The sequence below is a fragment of the Amblyomma maculatum genome, chromosome 8 (genome assembly GCF_055883805.1).
Source record: "Amblyomma maculatum isolate TAMU_Amacu chromosome 8, ASM5588380v1, whole genome shotgun sequence".
Taxonomy (NCBI): domain Eukaryota; kingdom Metazoa; phylum Arthropoda; class Arachnida; order Ixodida; family Ixodidae; genus Amblyomma; species Amblyomma maculatum.
In genome coordinates, this window is record NC_139351.1 from 123,712,093 (window position 1) to 123,728,365 (window position 16,273).

Genomic DNA, 16,273 nt, shown 5'->3' on the forward strand with positions numbered 1-16,273 from the left:
ACACACACACACACACACACACACACACACACACACACACACACACATAGAATATTACGCGACACATACACAACATGGATTAAAACCACGCGATTTGGGCTGTGTGATCCATTACAAATCAGTCATTTGCAGCAACACTTCCATACTCGCAACGGCTTCGCGAAAATACTGCCGTATTTTCCTCGCACCAACGTTTGCATGCCTGAAAGCCATATTCTGGCGGGTCATATGTGAGCTGGGGTCTGGGTTGTTTTCAAGGTGCACTCTTGGAGTGCATGGTGCAAATGTGAGTGGGATCACATGGTTTCACACCTTAAATTGGAGCAATGTCGGTGCAGAGAAAGGAATTGTCATTTGTGTGTACCGATCGACCTTTCAGGAATTTTGTCATCTCGTGTGAAAATGCAAGTGGTCTCAATTTGCAAAACGGTTACACTTGCACATAAACCGCGTGCCAATGGTATGATATAATGAGAATAACGTGCGCTTCCATGGAAGTTGGGCAAGTATTAAATCTTTTAATTAAGTTATGATCGAGGGAACGCCAACTAAAGTATTAATTAAGAGACACTGTTTCAGAACCTATACTGATTTAATGGGGTTTGTCTGCGGGGACAGTTCAAAACTTACTCATCGGTTCCTTCATCAGGTGTGACTGCAAAAAGTTGTAGCTAGTCAACATACCACGTTGTACGTTTCTTTTGAATTACGGAAGCATATATATCATGCACAGAAGACAAGTATAGTCAGACACTAATATAATCATAGCAACTTAATCATTATATCCATACACTGAAAACACTTTTGCTCCCATTTATATTTCCTTTTTATAGGGCTCATATATTGACGCGCCAGTGATGCAAATTCCCACTGAATAAAATTATTTCATGCATTTCTGCCTGCAGTGACTGCACAATTAAATGGCGAATACATTTTAGTAGTTTAAACTGCCAAAAGCTGTTTATAGTCTGCCTTACTTGCCGAAACTGCAAATGTTTGTATGATTATACTCTTACACCAAGTGGAACCTTTTGAGAGAATACAAACACCACATTGTCACTATATATAGTGGTATACCCACCCCTAGTTCATGGAGTACTGCTTGGCTCACCTTGACCAGCTGGCACTCAATAGTTGGTCAAGTTGACAAACTTCGGCTCAAAAAGTTCAAATTAAAATGCTCTTTCTCATTTTCTCTCTCTCCCCGGTGAAATCGGCGAGAGTTTGGCGTGTTTGCAGTAAACGTCAGTCCGGACGTTGCCTGCTTTTGGTAGGTCAAAGACAACCCCCTCCCCCCAAGATCCCCTGACTTTAGCACTGGATATAGATGTGTGAAGCAGAGGGTAAGCTATGTAAACAACCGCGCGACCCGCACTAATGCAAAATCGAATCGACTGAATTTGCTCAGTTACGACCTCAACGGGCGGAAACACGCAATCGTGCCCGTGGTACCGGCCCTACGAGAAAATTCTATAATTTTGAAAGAGTCACAGTTTCAGAATACGCGTCTTTGTAATGGGAAAGAGAATTAGTACGTGTTACGATATCTCAGTCAGACCTGAAGCAAAGCGATAAAAGCCTCGCGCCTGCGTCCCTGCGTCTCGCAGACCTCCCTGAGACGTTTAAATCCCGCGGGCAATTTGCCAAGTCACGTGGTAGGCAGGAGCTCCACCCACCCCTGTGTCAGTGAAGTCAAACCAGTCAAACAGCGGCAAACAGCCTCCCGCTGCTGAAAGTCTCAGATGTTAAAACCCCGTAAACAGCTCGTCTGAGCCCGAATGATGCATCAGATGTCGTTGACTCTGGAGCAAGCGGCAACAGTGCTTCGGAGCTGTGAGTTAGCCCAGTTTGAACTGGCTTGCCTGAAGTGCCTGAAGTGCAACAACATGGGCCATGGCTGGGAAGTGCGAGCGCAGGGCTTGCATGCACTCCGTGTGCTTATCGGCGTGGACAGCGCGAAGTGGAGATTTTAGTTTGGCATGTGATGTCCCATCGCTCCACGTAAACTTAAAATAAATAGAAACAAAGTGCAGCTCAGGTTCAGCCGGCAAATTTTCGGGGTGGAGGGCCCTCGCCTCCTTAGCTCCGTCGCTGCTAGCAAATAAGTGACCACATTAGTAGCAGGCCTCCTTGAGCTTGGTTAAACACCTTCATTTAACATTTTCCACGTGTGTACCCGCCTCTAGCTGCCAATTTCGTTTCCAGTTGCAGCAGTAGAGTTCGCATATTTTACCCCTTTTGGTTATGGCGTTTCTCTCATCCGCGGCGCGGGCTCACTGCTTTCTTCTACTTACATGTTACATGTGCAGAGAGAGGAATCACATACTTTCACTTTTTTTTCACGGGTTGAAAGTGTACTCTTATTTCATGTAAAATTTCGGAATTTTCAAAAGCTTACCAGCGTTGTGTCCGAGCTTATCTTGAGATGCAAAAAAACGATTTGACACGTGAAACAAGTTAGACAAGGTAAGCTAGAAAATCAATATGCAGAAGACTAAGGTAATGTTCAACAGCCTCGGGAAGGAACAGCAGTTTACATTAGGTAGCGAAGTACTGGAAGTAGTAGGCGAATATGTCTGCTTAGGACAGGTAGTAATCGCAGATCCGGACCATGAAAAGGAAATAACAAGAAGAATAAGATTGGGATGGAGCGCATTTGGCAAGCACTCGCAGATCATGACTAGCAGCTTATCGGTATCGCTCAAGAGGAAAGTATACAACAGTTGCATCTTACCTGTACTTACCTATGGGGCTGAAATGTGGGGGCTAACCAAGAGGGTTCTACTTAAGTTGAGGACAACCCAGAGGGCTATGGAACGAAAAATGGTAGGGGTAACATTAAGAGATAGAAAGCGTGCAGAGTGGGTCAGAGAAATAACTCAAGTTACCGACATTCTAGTAGAAATTAAGAAGAAGAAATGGACATGGGCAGGACATGTAGTGCGAAGAGAGGATAACCGATGGTCGCTTAGGGTAACAAACTGGATTCCAAGGGAAGGAAAGCGTAGCAGGGGGCGGCAGAAAGTTAGGTGGGCGGATGAGGTTAAGAAGTTCGCAGGGGTCAAGTGGATACAGCTAGCACAGAACCGGGTTAATTGGAGAAATATGGGAGAGGCCTTCGCCCTGCAGTGGGTATAGTCAGGCTGGTGATGATAGATGATGATGATGACAAGTTAGACACAGGCTGTTGTGCGTGTCTGACAGTTGCGGTTCCAGGCAGCAGTAACCAGGCAACAGGGTTCCTTTCTAGTCAATGTAGTAGAGTGCATTTGGCACTCCCTAAGCTCTAAATTTCTGTATGGTGAGGAGTCACCTTTCAGGGCCTTTCAGTCTTTAGGGGTGTCGTAAAGAAGCTGCCTGTGTTGCCTTATTACTTTTGACAAAGACAGCATCAAGATTCAGAGCAACCTATCATCATCTGAGTGCCCTTGAGATAGAGGAACAAGTGATGAATAGCGCATTTGAGTACTAAAGATTGGGCTAAAGTTGAAGCGCGGTATGTGGCACATTTGATTTTGAATGCACAATCATGACGTGGGAACACTGCTGAGAAAAATCATCATCAAGTAAGGTATAATAATAAATTTTGTGAAAAAGAGTTAAGCGAGCACGTCTGCGACAATGGGAAAGGTTATCAACTCTAGCATGAGCATTTAATGTTGTGACACTAGTGAAGCATGAGTAATCTAAAAAGTTATTCATTTATATATTCAGGTATCAGGTTTGACTACGGGAAATGAGCACCTTTTGTGGGAGATTGTGATAAGGACTAATATAAATTAGAAAATTGTTTGCTAGATTTAGTGCACTTTTGGCAGTTATATACTTTGTTTTCAGTGAGGAAATACATCATGGTGCCAAAAAACAATAGTAAAATCATATCACTTTTTTCAGTCACTCAAATTTTGTCAAAGTAAAGAATGAGATAAAAGTAGTTATTTCATTGCCATAGGAAAGGGTTGCAATCAAAGGTGAGACAGTTGATGCAATATTTCATGTAGAGGAGATCTAAAGGCCTATGATTAGATCTCTCCGGAACCTCAAGATTAACAAGTTTATTTTCCAGTTATGCTGCAGAAATGCTCTTTTTTACAGTTGACCAATCAGCTTTCTAGAAGTATAGCTGGTTCATACAACTCTTAAGTTTATTTCATGATTTGTGGTTATTTGGTGAATAGATACAGTGTGCAAGTTATTGTCACTGCCAGTTTTAGTGCTGCATCTGTAAGGAAAATGAGTAATAGTTACGTTAGTAGAATGCTTGAATCTCTGTGCTGTTCAGAATGCAAATTTTTTGCTAGGTAAGTGGAGAGTCATTTCATCCAGCTTTATTTCAATAACTTGACCAGAAGATGGACTGCTGACACGATTTTTGTTTCTTTCCTTCAAGACAAGGACAGTATTACTTTCTAACTATTCTTCTATGTGAACATGTAAAATTTTGCCCAATATGATCCATGACCACATAGTTCATCGACTAAAATGTGCTCTGCTGATGGACCTTGGTTGTCACCAAGGGGTACTGCATGGTCCTCGCCACATCGGGCAGCTGTCACTGTGTGCGTGACTGGTGTGACTGAGCCTGTGACCTACCAATGAAGCCAGCACCACCAGTTACTACATTTTCTCTCAGCACCGGCAGGCTACTCAGCATCGGCACCTCGGTATTTATGTCCACGTAGTTCATATCCTTCCCTCTTATGTAGGCATTTTCATGCTGTTTTGTAAGCCAGTCTCTTCTTGACTGCACAACTTTGAGCACAGATCCCCAATTTGTACTTACTGGTGTTACCTGTTCTATCTGTATGGTGTGTCTATACTGCACAGATTAGCATATCTTCCACTTGCCAACATAGCAAGCATACTCATGGCATTAGTTTCAGCTCATCATAGAGACCTATTTGCCGGCTTTTTCCGAAGTACATCTGTGGTACTCTCGTTACTGGTTGCACGGCTGCCGCCCTGTTCACAGAAAATTGAAGGAAAGCATCAATGAAAGATCAATGAAAGCTACCATTTAAGACACACTGGCCTTGAAAAATCCTAGATCGGGCATTGAACAGAGAATATTGGTGGTGTCTGAAATTAGCAGCTGTGTCAAAGCAGTAAAGTTGACCATTTCAAAACGAGTCAAGAGGTTGGACAAGTTGTGGGCGATGTGACAGTCAATAAGAAAGCGACAATCTTATCATCAAAGGCCTTTATGAAGAGCAACACGAGGCTTACAGGCAGTCAGGATAGATTGTAAAAGAATTCTGTTTGACCCATCGTGAAATAAATAGTGTGTCAAGCATGCACCAATACCATTCAGTTGCGCTGTCGTTTGATTAAGCCTTATGCACTATTCCTGTCATCACAGTGATCACAACAGCCCTGACAAGCTGTCTTGCTACTAAATCTTTTCAAAGCGTGCACAATACAGCACAGCTACAACCGTAATGCACATTTGATTCTTTGTGAAAACAAAGGCTTTACATGAATACAGCATTGTATTCTGTGGTCTCAGTGCTACTTAGTAGGCAACAATTGAGAAACGCACGCGACATAGTCCAGCTCGGCAGAGCCACGCACACATTGCTACTGGCTGCCTCGTGCTTCACGTTGCCCAGTGCTACGAACATTCACCCGTTTCATCCCTTACCTGTACCTCGTTGCACTGTTACTGTCTTTCTTTCTAGGTAGACTGCGCCGATTCCTCTTGCACTTTGCCTCACAGCTCTAAGTTTCTCCACAAATCTGGCTTCTCCTCACAGCTCATGAGCTTGTCGTGAAGCCATTTCAAAGAACGCAATCTTATTGATTTCGGTATGCATTTACTTCTCAATTTTTGCCTCGCGATCGAAGATTGCTTGCTTCCCGTGATGTCATCATTTTGTGAGAAGTGTGTTGCCTCGGCCGGATGCTCTTTTCTGTTGCTCTCTGTTCATTAAAATATGTTCACTGTGAAGTCATATGTGGAAGGTAAACTAGGGCTATAGTGTTTCTTTGCTATATTAGAGTACAATGAAGCAGGGTTTTACTGTATGAAGCTTCAAAACTTTTGTTATAAGGTGCTGTGGTTGGACAGCTGCCATAAGAAGAATAAACTTCAAATTTTCTTTTTTCAGGGGACTTCTCGCTTCAAAGGCACTGGGAGCCATCTGCTCTTGTCAGGAATAATGTTCAATGCAATTGGGAGAGTGCCTCTAGGGGTTGAATGGAAAAAGAAGAAAAAAAAAAAGACTATAAACATTGTCGAATTTATTTGTCTGAAATTTTGTTTTAACCCGAATAGGTTATCATTCAGGTATGGGCCACAGCTTGCTGCACACGTTACAAGCGGTCAAAAGGTAGAAGTAAAATGCAGAAGCCAGGAGGCAGGTTTTTTTCTATTTCAAGCCCGTCAGATTTTAGTCTTTGTGGTGTAAGGTGCATAAAAAAAAAGAAACTTGTAATAATCATATTTTTATCATATTCCAGGTTCCAGTGTTTATTACGCACTTTGAGGAGGTGTTGTTCAACTGTAGACCCCAGTCAATCAAACCCTTGCTACTTTGGTTCGAGGATAAATGCCAAGAACTAGGAATATTGAATGCCCTCCCTGGTATCGCATCAAGGCACGATCCACTACTACCATGGTGCAGCGCCCCCATTGTTTGTGATTTCACATTAACTCGGTTTTGTAAGCAGAAAGCACCGCATGAACATATTTTGCAAGAATTATTAGCTTTTCAAGAAAAGTATTCTAATTCAATTCAGTTCTAATACTTGAAGAAAAGTATTCGAATTGCACGCAGTTTTTTTTTTTTTTTTTCAAGTGTTTGTTCTCAGAATATTGTCATTTTTCGAGCACACTTCTCATTGAGCACAATTTTGGCAAGCGAGACACAAACAAGAAAAAAAATTGGAAGCTTACTTGGAAAAAGGCAAATTTTGACCTTTGGATCGGCGTGTAGCTATTTACAATCTTTGCCTTGATCTTCTCTGGGAGAAGTGGCACAGTGCTCACTGTCTTGTTGCAGCATTCACCTGGTGTCTAAAGAGAGAATGGTCTAGGTGGATCACAGCTTCAAAGGATTGAGAGATACCTGGGGCGACCGTGGTCAGGAATGTCCCACCTGTGGTCATGTGATTGAGTAGGCTTGAGAGTGAACATGTTTGCAGAGGCAGTTTTTGTGGGAGTTCAGGAAAGATTGTGAAGTTTTTTTTTGTTTTTTTTGTTTTTTTTTTTTTTTTTTCCTGAACATTTTGGATCATTTCTCATAAGGGATAACAGAAATGCCCTACACTTCGCATGCACATAATTGTGACTTCTGGCTTCTGGGCCAATTGTGCTACTATCACTTTATATATTCATAAATTAAGCTAATTTGCATGTGCTGATGCTTCACGAAAGATGTTGTGGAGCAACATTAGACAGAGTGGTCTGTTTTTGACAATCTGGAGAAGTACAGAATTGTGCATTTTTATCATAGAGGCTACCAACGATTTTCCCATTTCAACCGCTGGCTTGTTTGCAGTGAAACTCTACATGGAGCTTGTACGTCGCTGTCTGCAAGGTTTACAATGGCGCATACCCAGTTTGGCTGCGTGTGATGTGAACCTGTAATCATACGGACCAATAACAAAGAACTGGAAGCCACAAATGCTAGCTTTTCGTATGTCATCTTTTGTTTGTGGAGGGAAGCACAGCATGCAAAAGGTCCTGCGTTCAAGGTGAAATGCACCAAAGTTATGACTTCCTTTGAATGTGCTTTCTTCTGCAGACAACAGTTGGTGGTACTATCACCCTTCTGTGGTTGCCCGGCGGTGATGGCTTTAGAGTCCTGTCTGAATACAGCGCAAAGGATTGTGGCGTTTCATTGTGTGCAGCTGAACCAGCCGGGTAGCATTGTAAGACTTACTGTGAAGCAAAAGTTACTGCAGTATGCAATCTCCATGCACAGTATTACTGCAAACGAGCCAGCCGTTGAGGTGGGAAAATTTTCAAGAGTCCTTATGATAAAAATGCACCGCCTGATTGTGCTTTGTGGTGAGTAGTGTCCATTTCTGGGAATTTGGCGTCACAGACTGGACCATTATGTAAAGAAATCCTTACTAAGAAACCACTTTCCTGCTACCAAATGCACTTCCCTGCTACCCGCCGCTGGAACCCACCGGTAAAACGGGTACAAGCGTCCCCCGGCCCGGCGCCCGGCTCTCTCAGGGGTGCGCGTTTGGAAGAGGCTCTGCTAACCCTGCTGTGCTCCTTCGAGGGTTTAAATTTTCGAACAAACTAATGACCTGCAAAGGTCGGGTTGACAGAAAAAAAAAAAAAACTCGGCGGGCTGCCGAAAAAGTGTCTAATAATGGGCTTTTGCCGCACAAGGCGGACTTATTGTTTTCCGATGGCGGAACTGATCACTGCCACGTCGGGCCACCCGAAGCGTGGCCTTGTGGTAGAGCATCCGCCTCGTGTTCGGGAGGTACCAGGTTCGATCCCTGGTGCCGCTGCGTACCCACCGGCTTTTCAATAGGTACGAGCTTTCCCCCAGCCTGGTGCTCGGCTCTTTGGGGTGAAATGATTGGAGAAGGGGTCATAGGTCTCAAATAGTTGCTCTGATGTGGCAGTGATCAGTTTCGCCATCGGACAACAATAAGTCAGCCTTGTGCGGCAAAAGTCCATTATGTGGCCCTTTTTTTTGTCAATCCGACCTTTGCAGGTCATTAGTTTGTTCGAAACTTGAGGCCCTTGGGGGAGCACAGCAGGGTTAGCAGAGCCTCTTCCAAGCGCACACCCCTGAGAGAGTCGGGCACTGGGCCGGGGGGCACTTGTACCCATTTTACCGGTGGGTGCCCGGCGGCGGGTTTCGAAATGCCTTCCTTTGCTTTTAAAGAAAACCTGCTACATTCTTTAGTGAAGTAGTGGTACGCTTGGGGACCTGTTTCGGGAATATTCTCAAGCGAGAATGCATTCTAACGAGTCTTGTAAAAGCTGAGTACTATTAGGTTTGAACATCAACATCTTTGCATCTCTCTCCCTCTCCTTGTCCCTGTGCAGCTCAAAGGTCTACACTCCTCCACCAGCTTCGTCCACTCGGTGCCATCTCTGGGTTAGGGATGCGTGCTGGAATTGCCTAGCCAGAAGAGACCCCTGGTGCACCTGTTGATTTGCAATTGACTGGCCGCAGCCACGTCAGCTGCGTGACAAGAATGTGACCGTAGCCATTTCTCAACCGGTATATACGCAGACGCATGGTGAAAAGAAGGCTGAAAGGTAGAAAAATTTGCTGGAAGGAGCTTGCCAACTCTTCAGAGCATGATTTTCGGGTCCCTGCTACATGTAGAAGAGTATTTATATTTATCTGAGATGTTCATGACGACATAATCTGCTGCTTGTGTCATGTGCAGATATTTTTTTTCCTACTTATGGTGCTTTCCTGTTGCTTCTTTCTTATTTGCAGACATCGGAACCATTATTTGCAGTCAAGAAGAACAGAGCGCTGAAGATCAACTTTCTTTTTAGGAAACACTGTGAACTTCTGTAAACTTGGCGTTTCACGTTCATACTCTGTAATAATGTAATATACTTAGTGATCTAATGTCTTGTCTATGAACACAAGGTGGAGCAACTCAAACCTGACCGTTAACCTGAAAGGCATGCTAGTCAGAAAACACAGATTTTGAGAATGATTTCATGTGTAACATTATGTGCAAGTGTTGGAAACTCGATAAGTGCGCAGAAAGCGTTGCAACCAGTTAGAAGAGCACAGTGCAGGCATCCTTTTCAGCGTGCATAAAATCTATATTTTTTTTTACCAGAAAATGAAATCTGATGCTAGAAAAGTGTGTAGTTGAATAACATTCATGCTCCCTTCATATTGTTTCTTGCGTTATAGTGAGTTAAGCATGGTTCCGCCATTGACCATGCCATTTTATAAGATATTTTTGAATCAATAATTTGTCGCTTTTTGCTCTTAGTTTTCTTAATGCTTTTGTACCATTTTGTAAAGGAAGCTTTCGGTAGGCAATAGCAACAGTCACCTTTGCGAAGCAATCAAATATTCATGGACAGATTTGAACCTGTCATTTTAACTGCCAGTGATTAAAACTTGAATTTTGTGTATTTTGGGCAATTTATGTTCAATTGAAGGTGTGTCCTTTTGCCTGGTTCATTGTGGTTGGATATACATTTACGACAAATGCTCGTGCTTTATATGTGTGCTGCTACTTTGAAACAGTCGCTAGCATCATGTATTGTGCGTGTGTTGTTTGTAACCGAATTTTCTTTGTTCTTAGTTGAGTTTTCATGCAACAACAAACCACTGCTTATCCCTGTACACTTTCTTGTCTGATTGTCTCCAAACACTTAACTGATTTTTGTGTATGTCGCTTGTCATGTATTCATTTCTACCAAATGGGGCAGCATCAGAGCTGGGCTATTTTGAAGTCTGGATATCTGGAGCATTGTGTCCCCAGAATTTTAGCTAGGCTAGTATAGAGGTACTTGTTTAATTTATGCGACCAACAGTTGCCTAGTAATTGCTGCACGGGCCGTACTAAATTATGCTGAAAACAGTTCAGCCCATGGAAGCAGATGGACTGTTCATATTGTAGCTCTGGGGTGTATGTAGATTAAACTTGGCATTGAGCAGTCGGGGCAGGATTTGTGGAAACTTGTCCGACTTGTGACATAACTGGTTTTTCAGAAGTTTTTCTCAGTCAGTGAGTTCCTGAGGGTCCCTTTTATGCGGAGGATAATGGACCCTGAAAATGCAGCAGACATGAGTGCAGTTAGTGGTACTGCGCCATTTCACAAGTGGAAGCACACTACCGCTTTTTTGAAAAGCAGTCCTTTTCCAACTTTGCAAGCTGCCTCTCAAAACCTAGAGTCAAAGTTGGTGAGAGCAGCTATTACAGTGAATGGTCATTTTTTTGGCAACATAAGTTATCTGCCAGCCTAAATGTGGGCTGCTAACTGTGAGCAGACTTTGGAACAGAAAGCTATTTTTTTTCTTTCGGTACAAAGTGCTGTTACATTCACCTGTCAATTTAAACATTCAACATTCTGGCACTGGTGTTTAAGTAAATTGTCTTTCGCATTCTCTAGGTTGTGGCTGTAGCGTCATATGAAGTGTGCTGGGTGGGCTCCTGTTCTAAAATGCTCTGGCTTTCCCAATGCAGGGTTTGCCACTGCCCGTCCCGAGCATAGTGAATCTCCTGGGCGAAATTCTCACAGTGTAGAATCGGTGACGCAGTGCTCTTTGGCCATGAACACTGGCCCCATCACCAAGGATGCATGCACGGGCAAGGAGTTGCTTCAGTGCAGTTACTGTAACAAGCGCTTCATGTACAAAAGTCAGTTGGTGACGCACTTGCGCATTCACACTGGTGACCATCCTTATCAGTGTCACCTCTGCGGCAACAGCTTTACTCAAAAGGGAAGCTTGGTCATGCACCTCCGCATCCACTCAGGCGAGCGTGCCTTCTCTTGTAACTACTGTAGCAAAAGGTTTAAAAGAAAAGGCCACCTGGTAGTACACCTTCGCACCCACACTGGTGAACGCCCATTTGGTTGTGACCAATGTGACAAGACCTTCGTGCAAAAATGTGAATTGGTATCACACCTTCGTACGCATACTGACAACCGACCATACATTTGCGACTACTGTGGGAAAAGTTTTGCACACAAGGTAAGCCTGGTGGTACACATCCGTACCCACACAGGTGAGAAGCTATTTCAATGCCAGCTGTGTTCCATGCACTTTTTGCATAGCACAAACCTCATGAGGCATATGCGAGCCCATAAGAATGACAGACCATTCAAGTGTAGCTTCTGCCCAGATAAATTCAAAGATAAGGTGCAGGTGAAGCGCCACGAACAAAGAATTCATGCCATCAAGAGAGAATGCACCGTCGAGGAAGGAGGTGCCACCGTAGATACCATCGAGTTAGGAGGCACCGTTGAGATAGAAGATGCTATCGAGAAAGAAGACATTAACTGTCTGAAATATTGCTAGTAATCTGCTTCATTTGGTCGCACTTGCTTTATTGCTGCCATAAATTTAAAAATAAAAAAGAACAGGCGAATTTGTGCTTCAACGTTTTCTTGCCATGTACACTTCAAATGCCTTTTCTCAGTTGGTAAAGTGAGACCCCACTGACCTGTTACGCACGTGTGCAAGACATTGAAGTCATGGCAGATATGGCAGGATCATTATGGCAAGCTTCTAAGTTTCAAGACTAAATCGTAGGTGTTATCGAGGTATGTCGCCAGTACAACTTCTCTGCCTTCCATCGGCTAATGCGCCGATGCGGGGTCAAGAAACTGACTGTTCTTGCCGTGATTGTTTTGTCGTGCATCTTTGTTTGAGACTCTAGTTAATTCGCATGGCAATGTCACTGTAGCTGTTTTCTGTTCTTGTGTTTTTTTCCCCCTGAAAATGACGCATAGATTAGTACTTCAATTGAAGCAACAATCCAAAGAAAAGCCTCGGGGCAGTTAACAGGCTGGCTGGTGTCGCACTAGAGCAACAACAAAACAAAAAGGCAGGGCATATGTCGCTGTGTTGCACTAGCTGGCTACATCGCAGCACGCATAAAATTTCTGCACTGCACTGTGCTGCTGACATTGCAGCTTATGAAAAGACCTTACAACCGTAGCTGTCATAAAAATCAGGATGGCAGGTTGGGCTGGCCGAGGTGAGCGAAAGTGAGGTCCAGGCACTGATGCTTGAGCTGACTGCAAGAAGCTACATCGTGCAACGTTGGATGCTGCTAGGCCTGTGTTTGTGCGCGAAATTTGCGGAAATTCATGTGGGCATGCGTGCTTTCTGTGTCACCGTTTATGTGCTCAGTCAGACTGGAGTTACCCAGATGCTGAGCTCACTACGTTCAGTGCGTGTGTGACGTGGCTGGCCGGGAATCGCACTTATCTACTTCAAACGGCTACAAGAACCCAGAGAAGCCGTCCAGCACGCCGTGTCGCTTAAAGTTGTGAGTGACCACTTAATCTCACCTCGCCTGCCGTTGACGCAGTTGCACTGCTGATGGCCTTCATCACATTTTTGCTCTTAAACCATGGCAAAATTTAGCTTTGTGAGTTTTTGTATAACAGTAAAAGCCTGCTGTTGCATTGTCTTCATGTATTAGTGTTTTAGTGATATTAGTAGGAGGCATGAAAAGGGGCGGAAGAAACTCCTGGCTGACTTTAGCATGCTTTGAGAACTCCTTAACTATGTTAAGGAAGAAAGGCTTCACTGCACCAGTCAGCGCATTGCCATTTGTCAAATGATTATGCCCTTGTTGCATATAAATGGTGTATTTCTTAATTGCTAATTGTGTTCTCAACATTTTTAGATTGCTCATTGCTCCAAGGATAGTGTGCTTAGTCTACTCTGCTTCTTTCTGTCGTCATCGTGGCATTCTCGTTTCATTTTCCGTCAGTGTACTCTTGTCATTTAAATATTGCTGATAAGAATGCCAGTTTGAATTGTCCTGGTGATGAGCCATCGTGTGTCACCAAAGTAAGGGTTACTGTGAGTCATTGCATCTTATGCAGTCTGCTGATGGGCTTGAAGAAGTTCATTTTTCCTAACGTTTAGATATTCCACTGTCTGGTGTAAGCTCCCATTTTATTAGTTCTTATTTTATTTTTATTTTTTTACTGTGGTAGTTCAGAGATATTTCATGATGTTTCTGATGTTCTGTCCATTGCGGCTGTATGTGACACTCGTTTCCAACGGTTATGATTGAGTCAATAAAATTTTATTTTCCTTGCAACAAAGTAAATGATGGAATGGTTGCATAATGCCGCAGCTTTTACTGACGGCAGTAGCAAAAGTGCAACACAGATGTCAGTTCATCGACAAAAGTAGTACAGATAAATACAGATATGTATGCACAGGGATACACCAGTGATAGATTTTCGTGGAAGAAAAAAGCATCACACTGACTGGAATGAATTGGTAGCTTTTCTTTCTCACTGATATTATGATAGTAGTGCTAATAAAAATGCTTTAAGACCTATTTTAAGGAAACATTTACTCATTGCCATAGCTGTAACAAAAGCGGGTCAGTCTGGGTTAGCATTTGAAGGCTCTGGTATATTGTGGTGCCAGTATCTGATGTGCATTAGTATGATGTGACAATAGGTGTCTAGTTTTTTGTTTCCATCTTACGAGTCAGTTACAGCATTCGGGTTACTACAGTGATCCGAGCACAGTATGCACTGAGTAAGTATGTTCGTCCACGCCCATCATTTTGTTACTGGCTTCATCACAGGAAATGAAAGAGCAGCACTGCACGCAGGAAACTCAGTCTACTCGGAAGGCGCAATGTTTGCAAATGGCCGTGCACTGTGCCATAGCAACTCTCCTGATTATTGTGTCTGCAGTCTTTCCTTGTTAATTTAAGCAGTGAACTTAAGCAGTGAACTTAAGCAGTGTTTTTGCAGCAATTTTTTGCAGTAACAGTGTCTTGTCGAAGTCTTGTTTAGTTGCTGTTCCTCTGACTAAAATCGTCCACATGAATTGATGAGGCGGTGAAAGGTCAGAAAGTATTATTTTTATGCATTCACTTATATTTGCATTTTATAGCAGCATTTCTGAAAAGTTTGTGCACATTTCTTTGCTGTTGTAATCCATGGTAAGTTGTCTTCCAAAATAATGTCCTGGGCCTTTTGAAATCAACTGTTTGAATTCAATTTTTACTAAAGGAATGCCAGATAAAAGAGCACACTTTCTTGCTGCAAAAGGCAGCCTTCAGTTTTTCTGCACATAAAATGAAAACACGTCTTATATGGTTTTATAATTATCCTTTTTTTGATTAGTAGTGATGCCTCAGCACAAGCCTACATTTGTGCATGAGCCCTGAATATTGCACAGTTCCCGTATAGAATGTGAGATGCGAAAAAATGTAGGTGTAATTATAATAAAATTAAAATCATGTGCAGAAGCCTTTCAAGCTAGGGCAGAGTATAAGTCAAAAGCAACAATTACACTGCAGCGGTGGCCTAATAAAAGCACTATTTAATTGAGACCTTGAAACCAGTGCTGAGTCATGACGTGGAGAAGTCAGGTCTTGATAGAAACTGCACAGTTATAAATCTGGGAGTGTAGATTTTTTTTTCTGCGCTGTTTTGGCATGCTTCGGAGTGACATTAGAAAATTTTAACATTCTCTTGATCGCTCATTTTTTTTTTAAGAAGTCTTGTCTCAGTTGGCTTGTGAAGGCCTCCACTGGCCTTGAGGCACAGTATACGTGACAGTAACAAAACAGTCACAAACTGATCACTGCAGTCACTTGGACAGTGTTGTGCCTTTGCACATTAAGAGTTGGAGAACCACTCTGGTGCTCTCACATGTTTCGGGAATGTCAGTCAGTGGCCCTGCGACCGCAATGTGTATGCGCTTGTGCTTGTTCGGTATTATGCTATCAGGTGTCGAACACTGGCATTAAACCAATGCTTGGAGATGTGTAGGGCCTTTGTCGAAGTGTGCTAACACTGAGAAAAATGTGGCACCAGCGATGCTGAGGACAGATCAAAGCCTGTGTTGACAATTTTTTAAAGCAGATGTTTTATTAATGTCTAGAAAAGGTAAAAAGTAAGCTAATGTAAAGATGTTGCCAGCAGCAGTTGTTCGCAAAAGAATTTTCTGTTGGCACGGTTTTTTCTGCACCAATGCCAGAAGCTAGGCTACACCACTGTTCACTTGAAAATATGGTAAAATCTTGTTAATTCAACCCCTGTTAATTCGGACGTGTGCTGACCTCACTCCAGTGAACTTAAACGGGCGATTGTATTGTGGCACGACCCACAGCCAACAATCACCGAAATAGACCTACTCAACCTCAATCATGTGAAACAGCGATAATTTTGCGAAGCGTTGTTTATGTCATCACTTGGGTGATGAAAACGCTGGAAGTGGATGTCAGCTCATTTCTGACTGCAAGCAGTAGCATCTAGTTTTGGCATTTACACCAGTCTGGTGACGGTGAAAACAGCACTTTCAAAAAGACGCAAAGTTGGAACATGGGCATTGCATGAGCTCTCCATACGCTAATGGATTTTACGAGAAAAAGTTTCTGGAGGGAACATAGAGCTGTCTTTTATTGACGAAGGACACCGTGAAGAGAACACGTGCCACATCTACTCTACTAGCGGTCCTTGTGGCCAGGGGTTGCCGCAGTGGAATTGTGTTGCATATGAGCTAGCCACGGGGCTCAAAATGTCTCACCAACAGCTGCTAGTCCTATTATACTGCTGGACTGCATTTGCAAAGAAATCATTCCTCTTTGGCCGGATTCGTCATCT

The 16,273-nt window shown here is 43.2% G+C and overlaps 1 protein-coding gene across 6 annotated transcripts; it reads left to right on the forward strand.

Annotated features, from left to right (window-relative positions):
* Positions 1-1,691: 1,691 nt before the first annotated feature.
* LOC146182445 (uncharacterized) lies at positions 1,692-16,273 on the forward strand. Of its 6 annotated transcripts, none has more exons than XM_084577554.1 (4): positions 1,692-1,833; positions 4,518-4,664; positions 5,679-5,805; positions 9,020-16,273. In XM_084577554.1, the coding sequence occupies exon 4, from the start codon at positions 11,088-11,090 to the stop codon at positions 11,976-11,978; it is 891 nt and encodes a 296-aa protein (XP_084433680.1). In that variant the 5' UTR covers positions 1,692-1,833; positions 4,518-4,664; positions 5,679-5,805; positions 9,020-11,087; the 3' UTR covers positions 11,979-16,273. The 6 variants fall into 6 exon arrangements, with proteins under 6 accessions (XP_084433680.1, XP_084433679.1, XP_084433681.1 ...); XM_084577553.1 differs by lacking the exon at positions 5,679-5,805 and having other exon boundaries at positions 9,020-9,309; positions 9,423-16,273; XM_084577555.1 differs by lacking the exon at positions 5,679-5,805 and having other exon boundaries at positions 9,020-9,235; positions 9,423-16,273.

What these genes read in the sequence shown, in the direction of transcription:
- LOC146182445 (XM_084577554.1), top strand. Translation starts at nt 11,088, where the DNA reads ATGAAGTGTGCTGGGTGGGCTCCTGTTCTAAAATGCTCTGGCTTTCCC.